Source organism: Aptenodytes forsteri, unplaced genomic scaffold (genome assembly GCF_000699145.1).
Source record: "Aptenodytes forsteri isolate BGI_AS27 unplaced genomic scaffold, ASM69914v1 Scaffold65, whole genome shotgun sequence".
Classification (NCBI taxonomy): domain Eukaryota; kingdom Metazoa; phylum Chordata; class Aves; order Sphenisciformes; family Spheniscidae; genus Aptenodytes; species Aptenodytes forsteri.
Genome location: NW_008795127.1, coordinates 2,214,010 through 2,232,849, shown reverse-complemented (window position 1 = coordinate 2,232,849; position 18,840 = coordinate 2,214,010). Strand labels below are relative to the sequence as shown.

The 18,840-nt window shown below is 39.7% G+C and overlaps 1 protein-coding gene across 3 annotated transcripts in view; it reads left to right on the top strand.

The window, feature by feature from the left end:
* Positions 1-1,681, top strand: part of SORBS2 (sorbin and SH3 domain containing 2) — a 149,706-nt gene extending 148,025 nt beyond the window's left edge. For all 3 annotated transcript variants that reach the window (XM_009277376.1, XM_009277377.2, XM_019471560.1), the window contains 2 exons: positions 177-283; positions 1,078-1,681. In XM_009277376.1, coding sequence (XP_009275651.1) covers positions 177-283; positions 1,078-1,139 — 169 coding nt within the window. In that variant the 3' untranslated portion in view covers positions 1,140-1,681. The remainder of the gene's footprint in view (positions 1-176; positions 284-1,077) is intronic.
* The last annotated feature ends 17,159 nt before the right edge of the window (positions 1,682-18,840 follow it).

Here is an 18,840-nt window from a genome sequence, read left to right as displayed (position 1 = left end):
AAAAAAGTTTTTTTTATTTACCTAGCCCTGAAGTCCACCAGGCAAAATAAACCCTTTTCCCCTATATTTGCAAGAAGTGTTACGTATTAGTTAATGTTTAAACCAGGTCCTTTACTTCAGCAAAGGTGCAAAGAACTCTTACTTCTTTTTAAAATGCATCATTTGTCCTATTTAAGGTTTCAGGCTCTATATAACTATACTCCTAGGAATGAAGATGAATTGGAGCTCAGAGAGGGAGATGTCATTGATGTGATGGAAAAATGTGATGATGGATGGTTTGTGGGTATGTTTTAATTCAGTTGCTTTTTCTTTTTTCTCTCCCCCCCCGACTTTGCTGCCCTCTTTGCTTGGTGTCTTTTAAACAAATTAATGTTTGGTATTCAGTGTAATAAACGTGAACCTGGCTTTATCGGGAGAAATCCCAAACAAAATCCACTGAAGTCAGTGGGCGATTTTTCACTTGTGTCTTTTGGAATTGATGGACACAAACTGACACGTGCCTCCAGTTTGTTGTACAGCACTGTTGTCATTCTCATGTGACACAAAATGGACTATGTATTACTGCTCTCTTCATAAAGACCAGGTGACATAAAACTTCCTCGCGTTAATACATCTACGCATTGACTGCTTGTGAGAACCAAGTATTACTGAACAGAGATTTCATAACTAAGCCTAGATAAGGTGGCTTAATCATTCCATAAACCCTCATGCACACAGTGGCTAACAATCATCTAGCTAGTCCTCAGCATTTCAAAAATTCAGAATTATTTAAATAGACTTGATGTTGTTGAAATTAAATTATTTCTATGTACCAAGTCAAAATTTTAGCACAGATTTTAATCAGGCCTAACAATTTAATCAAATATGCCTCTGTATTTGCTTTTTCCTTCCTGCAGTTACAGTTTGTTAAAACTCACAACTCACAAATGAAATTCAAAACAACTTTTTGAAGTTATATTATAAAGAACTGTAGATATTTCTGTTTGTGCAATATTAGACATAAAAATTTAAAGGCCATGCTTACATAGTGATTTCCTGTTGTTATTCCCATCTTTCATCTATTGCTTCTAATTTCAGGAACCTCGAGAAGAACCAAATTCTTTGGTACTTTCCCTGGAAACTATGTCAAGAGGCTGTGAATTTTTTTTTTCCCCTACTTATTTATGCTGCATCTCTGCAACACATCTGCATAAAGCTGCTAGAAAACATGCTATGCTGGCCTTCTGTTTTCTTGCTTGCGGTCTCAAATAGAGGCCATCTAGTTCATCCTCATCCCATCCCATCTGCCAAACCGTTCCAGCAGTATTACAGCAACGACCACGGTGTGAATAACTAAGCTTTTCTGAAACAAGAGGAATCGTTTCAACATTTAAATGCTCCCTGCTTTAAAGTCTTTTCATTTGAAACACAATAGGAAAAGCCTGATGACAGGTTCACAGATGAATTGCCATGGGGGGGTGGGGAGTGGGAGAAGATGTTCTTGGTTTGGACATTTGTGGCACTACCATGAAGTCTGATGGGATTTTTTCAGCATGCATGTAATACAGGGGGAAGTTGCTGTTTACTATTTTTAAAAAAATTGTTTGAGTTTCCACATTCTTATTAGCTTGGCAGCATTTGTTGCTTTCACTTTGCCGTATCACAGGTTTGCCTATTGTACTGGTTTACAATGTATTGCAAATTATAATATAGATTTTTTGCCTGCACTTCTATGTTGTAACATATGCACAGAGATTGTAAAATCTCAAACAAGCGTAGTGAAAAATGGAAGAATTGCAAGCGTTCTGAACGGGTGCAATGGTATTGGCGAAACGTCTTTTTCTTTTTTCCCTAATAAAGCTATAGTGTTTTCTGTTAAAAGGTAAGAAGTGCAAGAGGCATAAAACCTCGCGAAAGAGGATTTAATGAAGAGACAGACAAAGATACAAGCATAAACAATAATAACTTGCTACTGATGTCTGGCATTAAATGGTTGTAATCAAAACGTTGTAATAGTAAGCAACATGAAATTTGAGAGGTTAGTGTTTTTACGTATCACAGGAATTTTAAGAAGCAGGAAGTAAACGGCGTTAGTGCAAAGGGACTATATATATATATATATATATAAAAAAATATATGTATGTTAACGAAACCTGAGTTACACATTCTTTTTAGAAATTTAGTACAGAAAAAAGAGTCACAAGTATTAAAACTGATACATTTGAGAGGTGGGTTTGTTTTTTTCCTGAATGAAACAAGTATTTGAAAACATACATTTTCTGTAAGCAAAGGTAAGCATAAATAGCAAATGAAATTAAGGCACAGGATGAAAATTACTATGGCTTTATAAAAATAAAAGTTCAGATTTGGTTTCTTCAGCACCTTATAGATGGCAAAAGCTTCTACTGCATTTCTCATGGGTAAAGGATTGAAATTATCAAAATGTATGTAGTCTCTGTAGCATTTTGTACATATGTTTGCTTTTTTGTACAGAGCCATTTGGTTGTTGATTTTAAAAAAAAATTAAGTTCCGTATTTGATCTTTGCCCTCTTCACATACAAAACATTTCAATGCATTTTTCTTTCTTGCTCTATTTACCATAAGCACATCTGGATAGTGCAATTCTGTAAGATAGCATTTTATGCAAAATTTTATTAATTAAAATATGGTTTACCAGCCAAATCTAAATGTACATATGTCTTTATTACTGAGAAATGTCATTAAGACAAAGGTAAAGAAACATCTTTGTGCAGCATACCTTTATTATTGCAGATTTCATGGCAAAAGCTTTATATTCAAAGGCTTTCAATTTTAAACTAGATCTGCATGCAGCTTTGCTGTGAGATTAATACCTATCTTTGATGCCATTTATGATTGAAGGCTTAAATATCTGTTGCCTGTGATATTTAAAAAGTACTGTTTCTACTCTGTATCTGATTTTAGAAAAATACACGTTTTTCATACCTGGCTTTCAGGTAACTGACTTTGAATTCCTACAAGCAGAAGGTCTCTGTGGTTTTTTTCTTGAATAGACTTCTAATAAATTTTGCTTGGAGTACACAACTGTTTCCCCCATCATTTCTCAAAATACACATAACATATTACTTAAGTGTTGCAAAGCGCTTAACTCTTCGAGCTTATATGCAGTTTTGCCTTTACAGAGGTTTTTTCCCCACCACCAAGCATACACCGGTTATATATATGGGCAACTAGCATTGCCCACACAGCTCTCAGTTGGTCTACTTCAGTGTCATCCCTAAAACACTTGAATCCAAAAGCAGCTTTATGGACTTTCTGCATTGACTGTGCCAGTTTGAGATAATTTTTCTGGCTCTGGCAGCCACCCTTCACTCCGGAAGCACAAAGGTAAAATACACAACAGTAAGCCCTTTATAGCTGGCAAAAGTTCCCATGCCCTAATCCTTTCCTTTCACAAAAGCAAAACAAGAAATCCTCTGTAAAGTGACAGCACGGAAGCAAGATTTAAGGAAAATACAGATATTTGTGGAGCATCTTACACTTGGGATTCTGCCTGCAAAACTGAATTATACCATACTAATGTCTCTTGTCTGGCAAGGATCAACTGTTCAAACAAAAACAAAACCTGCAACAAGAAGCAAAGTAAGCAAGCAGCAGCCTTCCCTCCCCACCCCCGGCTGGTAAGACAGCTACTGCTAGTGCCTCAGAGTAGCTCTTTGGTCCTGCTTCTCCAAGCCATGCTGGCCGCCGTTGCCGGGCTGCCTCCTCCCAAACGCTGTGTGCGCTGTACTTCTACCACTGAAGAATGCAGCACGACAGCAACCTGCGTTTGGACAGGAATAACTTACTTCAAGTCTCATTCATGCTCAGCTTTGTCTTTACAGCAGCTGGGCTGGAAAATGCAAAACCACCGTCGGCTCTAAATAAATACATGAGTATGTAACTTAAAATGTTAACTTTGTCTACAGGACTGCTGTTAAAACTCCAGCAGATAAACTCCTTTGTCAGTATAAACATTGTCGGTGCTGGGAGTGCATTCAGTTTAGACAAGGCCCAATTTATTATTGCTGAGGTAAATGTGCCCTTCCAGTGCTAAGTTAGCTTAAACCCACCACATGCATCTCTTCTGACAGCTCTATAACCAAATACTGCAGTATACAATCAAACGTCGTGTGGTTTGTCCTTTCTGTTTGCTGGGTGACCCAGCACGGGATCTGGGACAGCACGGAAGCACTGCTTTGTGCCATATACCTGTAAGAACTGGAAGAAGCGGGAAGTATTGTGCTTTAATAGTATTTTTCTATAAAAGCTAGCCTAATAACATCAACTGGTCGGTGTAGTCTCACTAATATAAAAAAATTCTGGATGGTTAAGGGTCTGAGTGGTTAAGGGATGAAATAGCATCCTCTGCGCTAATTGCAAAGGGGATTAAAAAAAAAAGCAAAAAGATAGGTCATTGTAATAAGAATAGCAAGTCATTGACACTTCAGGAAAAACTATAGTGTTAATGTTTTAGTCAAAAAGTAGAGAAATACTAAAGTTATGATCAGGTAAACCAAATATATTCAAATCGGCTGTCTGCTGAAATCCCACCTACATTATTTAAGGAACAGACTGAAGGATTTTTTTGAGCTTCCTTGTATAAGCCTTTTATACTCCCCTATACATTCACGAAGGAGACCTCACAGGACTAGGCAATGCTTTGTCCTTAAGGCCAGAGGAAGAGAGACCTGGGGAATTAGAGGCCAGCCAGTTTAATGTCTAGGAACAGGCCAGAACAAATCAATTAAAAGCCTCAGATATTCACAGATTTTTCTAGAAAATGATGTATCAAATCAATTTCCCTTTACCTCGTCAGGATATGTAGTATGCATCTTGATTTCTATTAGGATCTTCTTTTAATGCTATGACATGGCAGCTGTGTTAGCAGACTAAGAAAAGTCTGTGTCAGTCCACATGAAATCAAGTTTGTTGCAGAGTTGTGCTACATTACAGATAAACAGGTAACATAACCAGAGTGTCCCAAAAAAAAAAAAAAAACACCAAAGATTCCACCACCTACGCTGCAGCGAGCTGTGCGCCCGCTGTTGAGGCAAAGGCCTCTTCAAACAAGAAAACCCGCAAGTCACCGACAAGCCAGGGAGACCAATGCACGGGCAGTTCAGGGTAATGATCTATATCCCAAACTCAGCGCAGGGTCACCGCAGCAGGTTTAACATTCTGTCACCCGTACCAAAGCAAAGCATGCTGTCATTCTGCGATGCCTGGTATTTTCTAGTTGCCTTTTAAATGCTGATGCACAGAACCCGGACAGGAACACGAGGTGCTTCCTGTGCATTTGAAAAAGCAGTGCACGAGCCAACGGGAAGCTAGAAACATGAAGTCAGTAGCTCTAGAGGGACCTTAGGTCATTGCTAAGTATATTCCCTTACAGCAGTTATAGTTACATGGTGAAACCCTACCTTTGCTCCAGTTAACAGCAAACGCCGTTGAAGTCAACAGATCCCACAGTATTGGTCATACAGTTTTACGTTAGCTTGAAAAGAAAATTGCACAAGAGAGAGGCACTGAAGCAACTGAGTGTCCAGTTTGGGTTCGTTTTATTATACTGAGAAGTATGAGTGCGGGCAGAGACCAGAAACCGCTTCTTTAACTGCTCCCACTACACAGCACAGCAGATAGGTACTAGAGAAGGGAACTAATTGGCAAGTTAACTTAAAGTCAAATTATATGTGGCTCCAAAGTTGCAAAAACATATTGAAAGGGCCAATAATTCCATTTTTAAACATGTTTATACAGCAGAACCCCTTGTTACATCTAGCAAATATCAATCAGGCTAAGATCTGAATCCACCCATTTTACAGAGCAGGGAACTTGCCAGACCAACATGTAGAAATCGGTACCTCGTCCATACACAGTAAGCAGGGAAGATGAATTTAATAAGGCTTTCTTCTGCAACTCTACAAGTAATCAATCAACATCATGCTATTTGTTTGACTGGATGCAAAAAACACCATTTTACTCTTATCCTCGCCCCCAATGGCCAGATAGTTAAGTTCCCAAGTCCTAGCAGAAAATTGTCCAATAGAATCTATTATTCTCATCAATATAGTGAAGTCATATTCCTTTGACAATTAAAAAAATATTTTTTTATATATATATGTAGAATATGACAGAAATCCACTGAAAGGGAAACAAAAGAATGAATGAATTCCTCCTTGCACTACCCTGAGTCAGATACTATTTAGGCCAAAGAAAGTGATACCAGTGACATACAGGCTCTTGTTCATGTATTTTGCGTCACGTCTGAAACACAAAAAGAATAACAGAAGTTTCTAGGTTAATATGCAGTGATGAAACCAGGGAAGAGCCTGAACAATCCTGCAGGTACAATTTTTAGTGCAATCCCACTGGCTGGTTACACTGTGCACCATCATTCTTTAGCACCTCTGCACCCAAAACTCCCAGCTCCTGTTTCATTTGCATCAATGTGAATCTCTTATAAAGCATTACAGAATTATGCCTTCTAGTATTTAACTTCTGTTTCTTCAAGAGTCGTAGAGAAGGAGCAAAGTTCTGCATTAACAGACTATTTAATATTACCAGAAAGTAGAAAGCATTCTTGCTAAAATAGCTCTAATGCCTATAATAACTATGCCATAGCAATTTTTTTGTGCAGCCTTTGTATAGTGACGTCACATCTAATTACAGATCGGGTGCACAGAGGGTTCCGCTTCAGCAGAATGGCATTACATCACAAGTGACACTGTAGGAGGGGGCAGGGGGGGAAGTGTTGACTGACAACCAGAAATGCGTTGCTAGGTTTATCCTCAGTACAGATACTCACATCTCAACAATTTACATTTCTTGCTGCCAACACAAATAACAAGCTTGGAAGCCATTATTTCATCACCCACATACATGCATAGCAAAGTAATACTCCTACATTTTCCATCCATCAGAGAAATCAGTAAACCACTTTAGAAAATACCCCAAGAATAATGTAATTATTTATTTCTATCACTGAAGAATTACCAGAGAGTTACACACAGTGACTCTTGATACTTCCCTCCAAAAAGGAGGAGATACACTTCTCTGTCGCAAGCTACTGTTTCCCTTTGCAAGAAAGGGTCCTGTATTCACATGGGTCCGCTTTGGGTGCCAGGCTCTAGCTCCAACTGATTTGAACAGCAGTTTGCTATTTAAATATGTTAAAGGATCTGGTCCTTTAAGACTTTTTTGGCTGTCTTACATTAAAATAAAATGGAGGCATTATATTTCAGGGCTTTCTACAAGTGCCACTTAAGAATCAAGGAAATGGACTGTCGTGTTAATCAAACCTTCAGTTCTTTGCATCAAGATTTTTTTCTCGACACAGAGTTAAGCATACAACTGAAACCAGCACTGCAGACGGGGAACACTGAAGAGATGGAACATGTCGTTCTAAGTGGGTCATCGCACTGCTTCTGTCGCTGTGATTTGCTAGATAAACCCCAAGCATGCAACAACCCAACTCATGCTTCCCCAGGTTAACGCTCCAAACTGTAATGTGAAACATGTACAAATACTGGCTGGCTCAAGACCTGCTAAAGGCTTTTCTTACACTACCACTGATTCATCTGTTATAGATAGGGGTTTTTTTCTACATGTAACTGGAAATATTTGAACAGGTGAGAATCAGCCCTTCCTCCTTAAACCATAAAAGAGAACAAATGAATGTGTCCAGTATGCCTGAGGTAGTAGAGGGCAATACTTATATGCCACCAAAGAGCTCTAGGAACTATTTATAGATTCACTTCATCTGCTCGTGCAGCCAACTCCAAGGTTCAAGGCACAAAGCAGCACTACACACAATCTGAAGTGGAAAGTACGAAAGCCATATGCCATCAAAACCACCGGGAAACATCTAGGACACACAAAAAACCCCTCTGCTAGCCACCAGTCCATACCTATGTCCTGAAGCGAGCAGACTGCTATAGAGGGGTGCAAAATTTTCGTACCTACTATTTAAGTCAAACGGAGCTCTAAAGAAGAGTGGCCAGAGGAAGAAATCGGCCCGAACCTACGTCAGCATCAGATAATAATTTCAGATCATCACAGTTTTAATTACAAAACTGCTGGGTTTTAAGCTGTTACAGAAAACTGACTTTTCAGTAGCACACATCACTGATAAATGGTAGCATCCTGAAACTACTGCATACTATCCAAGCCCTCTTCATTTTTTGCAGCACACTCTTCCTTTGTTTATCTATTTCATTGCGTGGTCATAAACAGTGCAGGCTTCGAGACAGGAATCAGCCTTCTGCAGCTTATTTGTACAGCACTCATCCTAAGAGGACCTTGGTCCTTTAAGGTCTTAACCATTGCTTTAATACGGGGGAGGAAGGGGGGGGAGGAATCGCTAGATTAAAATAAATTGTGTCACTTACTTATAGACATACATTCACAGGCACATCCTGTACCTTAGATACAGGAACAGCAGATGTTTCAGAAACACAGGTTAAGTTAGTCCTCCACCCCACCCCCCAAAAATAACAAAAAACAACAAACAAAAAAAACCAACAGAGAGGCAGGGTCATTACTGGTGGAGAAAGAGCAGTGCATTTGGGATATCAGAGGCAGACGAGACCAGGGAGAGCTGTTTCAGGCCCTGGAAACAGGATACTTAGCCTATTTCATGGACCTAGCCTTGCCAGCCTTCTTCCTTCACCACACACACCCTGTGCTTCCACAAATGCTATCTCCCCAGGAAAGCCTGAGAAAGGCAACTGTTCAAGTCAGACCAGGCTAGGAAGAGAAAAGAGCGAGATCAACGGGGCAAGATACCACCTGCTATGGCAAGCTCGTTGGAAGTCAAGCCATTTCTGAAATTCTCCAGGCTCTATGGGCCTCTTACTGCCTGCCCTGAAGGGCAGCCTGTCCTACTTTTCCCTCCTGTTCTACCACTCCTTCTCTCCCCGTCAGCCCCAGAGGCAAGAGAACTGTTGACAGAAAGGCAGCCTGCCACGGAAGTATGAAACATTTTACAACTGAAAAATACTGCAATTCCATTTTAACCTACTCAAGGTCCTGCACTCTGGCTCTTGCCTTACGTTATCCAGATGTCTACCAAAAGTATTACCTGCGGCATCTTGGTCATCATTACTGAAAATCCAGAACTTCCAAAGACAGAAGAGGTCTCCTGCATCAGGCCATAAAATGTATGCTGGCTAACAGCTCCCACAGCACATGACCGGTGTTGGTTAGAAGGTCCTGACTTCAAACATCCTGACATTCCCTCACCTGAGGAGACTTTGGCAAGTTACTTTTAAGCTCTGGGAAGTGCAAAACAGAAAATGCTAAAACACAATGGACAGGCAAGAGAAAAACTCAACCTTCAAGGAGACTTTTTTTGCATTTCTGAATGGTTTTTTGTTTTCAGGTAAGGATTGTAAGCAAGACAGTTTCCAGATCTTTACTTCCAGAGAGATTTTTGTTAGGAGGAGAGGTTTACTCACATTTCAAAGCATTAGCTGTATATACCATGATTTACCTGTTTTCATATTGTAGAGAGAGGATTATCCTTTGAAAAGCTGTGGAGAGATTACACTCAAATTCTGTCCTGGGTTTCTACAGCACTAGAAAACTTCAAGAGCAAAAGTTCCCAGCTATGGTATGAATTATATTCGCTCCTGGCATGCTGAAGTATAGCAATAGTGGATGTATGAATACCAGTTTTAAGACTGTTTGTGTATGTGAGGAAAAATTTCTTTACTGAAAGAGTGGTTAAACATTGGAACAGGCTGCCCAGGGAAGTGGTGGAGTCCCCATCCCTGGAGGTATTTAAAAGATGTGTAGATGCAGCGCTTAGGGACATGGTTTAGCGGGCATGGTGGTGTTGGGTCGACGGTTGGACTCGATGATCTTAGAGGTCTCTTCCAACCTTAATGATTCTATGATTCTATGACAGTTTTCATATTGACCATTTCAGATACAGCCAGCTTTTGCAAATGTTTTCTCAAACCTGTGCACTTACTCCTACATTCACTGAACAAAAGAAAGCAAAAAGTCCCATCAGGGCAAGGTGTGAAATGCATAATTATTTACTTCCATTCAGTATTTTCTTTTGCTGTTAAGAAACTAATTCATGGGTATGAACAAGCTGACAGTGTCCTTTTAACAAGCAGAAAGAAATCAAAATTGTAACGAGGAAAATACTTAAAGTATAGGCTAAATTTAAGCGTTACGCCTGTGTAACTACAGTGTGCGTCAGGACCCTAGGATCCAGCTTTGTGGCTAGCTACATTCTGAAGCTGCTGATCTCTGGCTCAGGGCCCACCTTATACTTAAAACAGAATACCATATTAGTCTTTCAGCTGTTGTCGTTTGTCATGACCCAATAAACATGGCTAACTCTTCCATAGCAACTGCTGTTAAAATGCTAAACCCAAGCCACAAGGTGAAAGAAAAATAGATATTGAATACAGTACTTTATGGAACGTAAGACAACGATTGTATATTAAAAGAAATTCTGATGCCTGTTTCTTAGAGAAAAATACTCAGAAGGTTTGGCACTTGGACTACAAATGACTGTGGCCTTACATGTCATCTCATTGTTTGTTTGTGTATGAAGTCTCATCTCTTGGGAGACAACAAAATACATCAAGGTATTGATCAGAAAGTTTGACACATGCTTTGGAGAAACCCTGGACTACTCTGTACTTAGAAAAAGCCATGTATTCTTTCAGGCTTAAGGCAGAATAAACTTTTCTTTTCTTCCTTCTAAGCTTCCCAGACAGGTTGTAGGTCAGTAGACTAATACAAAATAATTGTAAATACCTATTACTAAAGGTATCTTTCTCTCATACACACAAATGCACACAAACACACAGAGAACAGTCGATGGAAAAACCTGTCAACTTCAGTGATACAGAATAAGCCACCATGGACCATACTCCAAGTCCTTATGGTCTCCTATTGCCTACATGCCTCCAAAAACCTGCAGCAAGCCCAAGGGAAACACCAGGGACACATTCTCAATGGCATTCACGCTGTTGGACTCCAGTTGTATATAAGCACTTTGCTCTGCTAAATCTGAAGAGCCCTATCAAAGAGCACTATTTTACAGCTGAGGATAAAGACATGGACTAAAAAGAACTGCTTAGAATTAGAACTGGGAGAAATGCCAGAAGAAGCCCCAGACAGGATGGGCAGCTTTGCCTCCTACCTTACTTCTGTCTTCCATAAAGGTACTTTGTAGATAGTGGTAGCATCCCCAGACTTTTATTATCTGTTATTTACAATGGAAGGCATTCTCAATAAGTCAGAAGTAGGATAATAATTTTAAAGTTATAGACAAGGAAAAAAAAAAAAACCCACTGATTTAAAGATCATATAGAGGAAGGCTAAAGCTTAGACCAGGAATAAAGTACAAATCACAATCATACAAGCATGAGCATTTTCTTCTTTACCAAGAAATCACTGTTCTTTTCTCGATACTTCAATTCAGATCTTTTTCCAGATATAAACTTTCACTGACAAAAATAAACCAGAAGAAGGGAGAAAACATACACACACAAGTGTTTCCATGGGGAGAGACATACTTAACCACTACACACAGGATCTTGAGCTGACCGTTTTACCACTCCAAGAAGGACAAGCTTTCTCTTATCCAGGAATAATTACAAGAAACGTTAATCTCTTCAAAAAGCAGTTTTTCCTAAAGTAGCACTGCTACTACCTCCTGCCTGACAGGTTTCTCTAGTCACACAAATTATACTATGGATCTGTTCTTGAAGTCTTGAACTTTGCAAAGTTCTCTGAAATTTTTGTCACATAAAGTGCTACTGAATAAAATCAGCTCCTTCTCCAGTAGCAACATAGGTAATCTCCACACAAACATTCCTTTTCCTGTAGTTTACCTTTTATCTTGATTAGTTAAGGAGGAGAAGGTGGCTAATTCTGCCAGGTTTGTAGTCACTCCACATTAAAGATCACATTTTAACAATTACAGCATATATTTCTATAAACTAACATAGCAGGGACATACCACAGCATTCTGTACCAGTTTTAGTCTCTGAATAGTATGGATACAGTAATTCACATCCCATGACTGAGACTTGGATAGCAATGACAAAATGCATGTCTAAAAAGAAAGGACGCAATGTCTAAGCAAGATGTACACAGCAGAAGCTGACTGGGTCATATATGAAACAGTCAGCCAACAGCTTCTAAGGATCTAAAATTACTGCTGTTTTCTGAATTACAAGTTAATGTACCCCCTCAGAAGAGCTGATGTTACCTCCATCACATCCACTGCCCATTTCCCTGATCCTCATCACCTTACTTCCTCCCAAAGGACTGTCAGATAGCCTCTTCTCTTCTGTGCATTGCCAATACTTGACTTGTCCTGGTTTTGGCAGGGATAGAGTTAATTTTCTTCCTAGTAGCTGGTACAGCGCTGTGTTTTGGATTTAGGGTGAGAACAATGTTGATAACACACCAATGTTTTAGTTGTTGCTAGGTAGTGCTTGCACTAGTCAAGGACTTTTCAGCTTCCCATGCTCTACCAACTGAGAAGGCTGGAGGTGCACAAGAAGCTGGGAGGGGGCACAGCCAGGACAGCTGACCCAAACTGGCCAAAGGGACATTCCATACCATGGGATGTCATGCTCAGTACATAAACTGGGGAAAGCTGGCCGGGGGGGCCACTGCTCGGGGACTGGCTGGGCATCGGTCGACAGGTGGTGAGCAATTACACAAAGCAAGTGATGCACAGTGCATTATTATTATTTTATTTCAATTATTAAACTGTTTTTATCTCAACCCACAAGTTTTTCTCACTTCTACTCTTCCAGTTCTCTCCCCCGTCCCACCGGGTGGGGGGAGGGGGAGTGAGCAAGCAGCTGTGTGGTGCTCCGTTGCTGACTGAGGTTAAACCACGACACTTGTATCATGTAACCCAGTACAAGAAAAGATATATGGTACCACTGGCATACTAAAAGCACTTGTACATTTATTTTGTCCTACACAGACACAGGCACCCCTCCCGTTTTCAGCCCACGCACCCAGGAAAAGCATAACGATAGTTGATGCTCTACTCTCTCTGCCCTCCCAAGAGGTCTGGGGTGGAGAAGCTACCCCAACTACTGTAAAGTGTCTCAGGCAAACAGTAATAAAGCCACCAAAAAGCATTCCCATCCACTTCTACCAGGGCCCACAGGCAAGGCAGCAACATCTGCTTGTTAGTGGTATACGGGGCAATAAGCTGTCAGAACAGACATTCATGCCTGTTTATAGCCACTACTGGAGAAAAGCTCATTTGTAAGAATCACCAGCAGCCATTGAGAATAATCTAGTGGCAACATTCACATTTTACCCCTATGGTTTGGAAAGAACAGGAGATAAGTCTCTTGATCCCACTTGATCTCTTCGCCATCCCTTTAATAAATATGATAGGCTTTCCTCCAGAAAAGACAAGGAGGTTAAAGTTTCCATGTAGGAAAAAAAGATTAAATGATAGCTAAATGCATACAATTACAGATGAAATCAAGAAGTAGGACTAATTTTTGTAGAAATACAAAGTGAGACTTCGCTTTTATTAGAGGCAATGCTGGGTGTCTGAAGAGTTTTGTTATGGTTCTTGTAGATACATGTCATTACACATCTAGCAAAGTATTTTAACTGTTTCCTGAATACGGCTCTATAATATGTATCATGAAAGAGATTTCATAAATCTAACAATTTCTATGCATTATTTGTTCAGGTAATGTTGAATGGCAAGCACATCAGAGTTGTTTAACAGCTACCTTGTATTGTTTAAAAACTTATGTAAGTGGCAGCATGTTAATTTATGAAGCATACTGGACTTATCTGCTGGCACAGAGCCTTGCTAACTTCATTCCAACTTTACTCTTCTGGAATGAGCTTATTCAGTTTCCAGTGCCAAAATGGGCTTTAACTTTAAACCAAATAAGGCATCAGCTTGCCAGATTTGGAGGTGACATTTGACTGTAGCTATTAAAGGGAGCAGAACCACTGATGAGTGAATGAGCTGAAGAGAAAAACAACTCCTTCCTCACAGTCAGCTTTAAGATTCTCCATCACAACTTCTACAGGCTGTCAGAACGGAAGGGCAAACCCTTTTCCATACACAACAGGAAAACACATCCTCTCAGAGAACATTCAACTCCCATAAGAGTAATTAAGCACGAAATTTGAGAAGTGCAGCAATTAAGCATGAAATTTGAGAAGTGCTTTGCAACTTACTTTTTGGCTAGGAACCATAATTAAAATATGAGCTGACATTACATCAGGCTCACAAAGAAACCAATAAAGCATAACAAATTCCTTCCCTAGTCACAACAGTATCCGACCCCTGTAAAACAGGCAAAGGCACAGCAGAAATACTATGACAGAAGCAACACTTCAGGTAACCAATGCACTAATCAGAATCTTAGCAACACAGATGGAAAGTCAATACACGCGTATGTCAGTCTGCAAACAAGTTATAGACACGAGTTTTCAATATGAAGGTGAACAGTACTTCAATGCCTTAATGTGACTTAGGCATCTCATTCCATTCAAAATGATCTTTAGATTTTTTTGAAGCACCAGTCATTATTTTATATATGCCCCCAACTCCTCCTTTACATTTTTTGAAAATTAAAAGGAAAACAAGAAAAATCAGTGCACAGATTTCAGATAAGATGAAAACTCAGAAGAAAACAAGCACATCTGTAATTAGTGAAACAAGTTTTTTAAAATAGAAGATTCCAGTTTCTACTTTCAACTTGCTTAGAAGTTTATGAAACAGTTCTGAAATACACCATTTCAGTAAAAAAATTACTTTTCACTTGTTTGCTTGTTGATTTAGATGAGGTCCTTAACGTAGGCTTTAAAAAGCTTTAAGACACCTACTCCCCACTTGCTAAGTAGGCAGCTTCTTGGAGGAGGTGAGTAGGCTTAAGTCTTCAGTTTCTGCAGTATTTTCAGAACAAGCTTATCACACTTGAAAGATTAATGAGAAGAAAATTAAAAAAGAAATACAAGACAGGACGTGCCTGGCTTCCTGAGCCTGCAGACAGAAAATTTAAGAAAGACGCTTATCAGTTGCATTTTGCTACTCAGAACCTAAACAGCAGGGAAAAGTACCAGAGCTATGTGAAAATGATAACTGAAAGTTTAGAGTGAGAGGACAGTTGAGCCAAATCACCGTTTCAAAACAACCACGAAACTGGGGCAGGTGGGGAGGAGTTGTAGGAATGTTCTTCTCCACTTCACTCGTATTTCCAGCCTAGAAATTTCTAACGCCTGGGAGAGGGGTACAGTACCAGAGCCCCACTCCTTCTCTCTGCCAGGTGCATGAGAAGAATACCAGAGCTGCTTGTCATACTAGCGAGGAAAAGGAAAGAGGATTTCTCCTTTGCCAGGAAAATCTGAGGGTACTGTTAGTTTATCAGACATCCACTAACCAAAAGCTGATATGAAAAGTTCACTGGGATCCAAGTTATTAACCATTCCTGCTCCCTGACTCTGCAATTAGGAAAAACTTCAAACTGTACATAAACAGTCATATCTTATTGCTTTGGGAAATTGTTTTAAAATAAGTAGCATTTATTATAAGAAGATTTCTCATATACCCATGTGTTTTGAAATAGAAAACAGGCTGTGCAGTAGGGAATACTCTGGCCTTTCACCTCTGGAGAGCCAGCTTAAGTACATGCTGTTCCACATGAGCAAGTGATTTTCAAGCTCCATTTAGTATCCTAAGCTGTTAACTGCCTAAACTTCACAAACAGTGGCCTAGTCCACTACAGTTTATCATGACAGAGACTAAGCTCTGAAATAGGGCAGGAGATTTATGGCTTAAAATGCACACTCTGAAGAGGTCAATTTGTTTCTGCCTCTACCAGGGTTTATTCTAGTTCTGCAGCCTGCAGTAGAGCACTCCATGAGTTTACAGAGGCATGAATTGCTACTTGTAACTTATCTTTCAACTCTCAGTCTGCCAAATTGACAGGAAAACAACATTTCCTTCCATCAAGGCAGGGACGCACTGGGAGAGAAAATAGAAAACTGACATCCAAAATATTCCGACGTGAGTTAGGAAGCGTGCCTTTTGGTCACGCCAGGGGAAAGTGATGCTGTGCCGTGGGCCCAGGGGTTTGATTGTCCAAAGCTAGTGAGGTGGCATGGTACGCAATGATGAATTTGCATACCACGCTACTACTTTGATACCTAATTTGCACCCCCACCCCCAAATCTCAAAAACTTGAGTGATATGAAGAAAGTTCACACAGCTTACCCCTCCCCTGCCGGGGGGGGGGGGGGGGGGGGGGGGGGGGGGGGGGGAAGTGGTTGTACTCTTTCAGATTCCATTGGGTAGAAAGATAAATTTTGGCACAAAAATCAAATTAAATACCAATCTGTAGAGCAAGAGCCTGCTTCAAACATTATGGTTAGTCAGACTGCAAACCAAAAGATTATATTATGATCCTGAGAAGGCTACTTTATATATAAATTCCCCCCCCAGCCATTAAATCAGAGGATGAATATCTGCAGGTAAGAAAAGTTGTAACACCAATGATCTTATAGTATAAGAAGAAAAGCTATTAAAAGTAATTGTTTTCTTATATGGAATGGAACAAAAAAAAAACAATTTAAAATGTCATACATATTTACAAAAATCCATTTTCATAGCTAGAACTATTATGAAAGCCAAAACAATGAGCAGAGAGAGCTATAGCTAGATACATAGTTTGAAATCTGTCATTATCTTAGAAGACTCATCTTACTCAGTTTCATATTATTTAATTATAATGAACCTTTAATTTCAAGATTTGCTTATTTAGAAGCTGCTTAGTATGACTGGCAAAGCCTGTCCCAGGATTATATTCTTATATGTAAGTTGCCTTAAAACCAGACAGAGGAAAAGAAAATAGCTTTTTCTTCACTGATGGGAATATACCTTTATTAAGTGGATAAAAGGCTCTAGCCTCAATCCAGCTCAGCTGGTCATCTTGGTCTGGTATGAAGAAACAGAAGGGCTTTAGGGAGATAAAAAATGTACACATACTCTGTAAATGGGTGAAGTACTTTCTTAAAGGCAGTCACTGAAAAGAAACTAGCCTTATGGCACAAGCATCCATTCAGTATTGCCTTCAAGGATAAAAGGCTCTAGCCTCAATCCAGCTCAGCTGGTCATCTTGGTCTGGTATGAAGAAACAGAAGGGCTTTAGGGAGATAAAAAATGTACACATACTCTGTAAATGGGTGAAGTACTTTCTTAAAGGCAGTCACTGAAAAGAAACTAGCCTTATGGCACAAGCATCCATTCAGTATTGCCTTCAAAGTCTTTTTTTCCCCATAACTCTCCTCAAAAAAAAAAAAGTATAGACAGACTTAAAGGTCAACCTGTGATACATCAAGAAAACAGGATCTAGCAATTGGTGTCTGGAACAACAGCACCTTGGAGAGCAAGTCACCCTTCCAGTAAACGGGGGGGGGGGGGGGGGGGGGGGAGAGGATGGGGGAGCCCTGGTGAGTGGGCCACTGAAATTAAGAGCAATCACCTACCTAGAAAAAGGTTAAGCCTGTCCTCCCCCTACAGGTATCTAACAAGATTAGAAGGGACACATGAGCAGAGCTCAGTATAAAAGAGACATGAACAAACTTTACAGACACTTAAGCAATCCCAAATTATTTTCACCAGCTAACAGCTGTCCCCATTGTTACTTCACCAGCAGTCAAAACACTTAGCAAGATTTGAAATTAACAGGATTTCCAAAATAAATAAATAAATATATAAATGTAAGCCTCTGTATTAAGACGTAAGCCAATAACTTACTAACAGGAATTTCAAAGAAACCTCCCAAGTGAGCAAGTTATTATACAAGTATCTGATTTTTGACACTGGAAACTCAGAGTCTGATCATGGGTTTGACCTGATACAGATATTCTTATATTTCTGAATCTTTTTCTATTGAAGTGCGCTGAAGGATTCACTCTTTGAGATTACCAGTACTCAATGAAAAAGAAAATGCAAATTGCACATGAAGGAACTCTTTAAATGAATACATCTAATATGCTATGTGTTCCCAGCTACAAATCAAAAGACATCACAGGATTCACTAGGAAAAGAGGGGGGGAAAAGGGTTCCAAACACAAGAGTGTTTTCACTCAAAACAGGTATCAGGGAGGAAGAGAAAAGGTAAGAAACTGAAGTACTACTTAGTGATAAATTATGGCCTTGAACACACAATGTAATCCAGCAGGATGAACCACATAGAGCATCCATATATTGAATCAACCTCAAAACATGTCAGAGCATATCAGAGTATATAAGCTGCTCACAATCAGTAAGAGGGGGTTTTTTCCCCCCTCAGCTTCAAAACATACAAAATATTTAAGCTACCAAGATTGATATACCCCTGAACTACATATCTGCCTTGCCTTATTTCTTTAAATGTGCCCATCTTCCTTCGCATCCCTAATGTAAACTGTGCTCCCACAAGCTCACGACAACCGTCACACTGCAAGCTCTTTGTGATGCAGATATGTTTTCTGATGTTTTCTTTGAAAGAGTTACTACCTTTTATTTTATGCTAATCAGGATGTCAGATCTTCTCTATCATCAGAGTATGTCTTTGAAATACTCCGGACAAGAACACAAATACAAAAACCCGTGATGAACACTACCATCTACTAGCAAGCCACAAATAAAGGACAAACACCAGAGAAAAACTCTGAGGCTAACCTCCATAGTGTTAACAAACAAACAAGAAAACCCCCACACCGCTAAAAAAACACCACGACTCCCACCAAAACTCAGGATATCTTACTGAGAAGGATTTCAATTACATAGACATTAGCAGCAGACACAGATAAGAACATTCAACAAG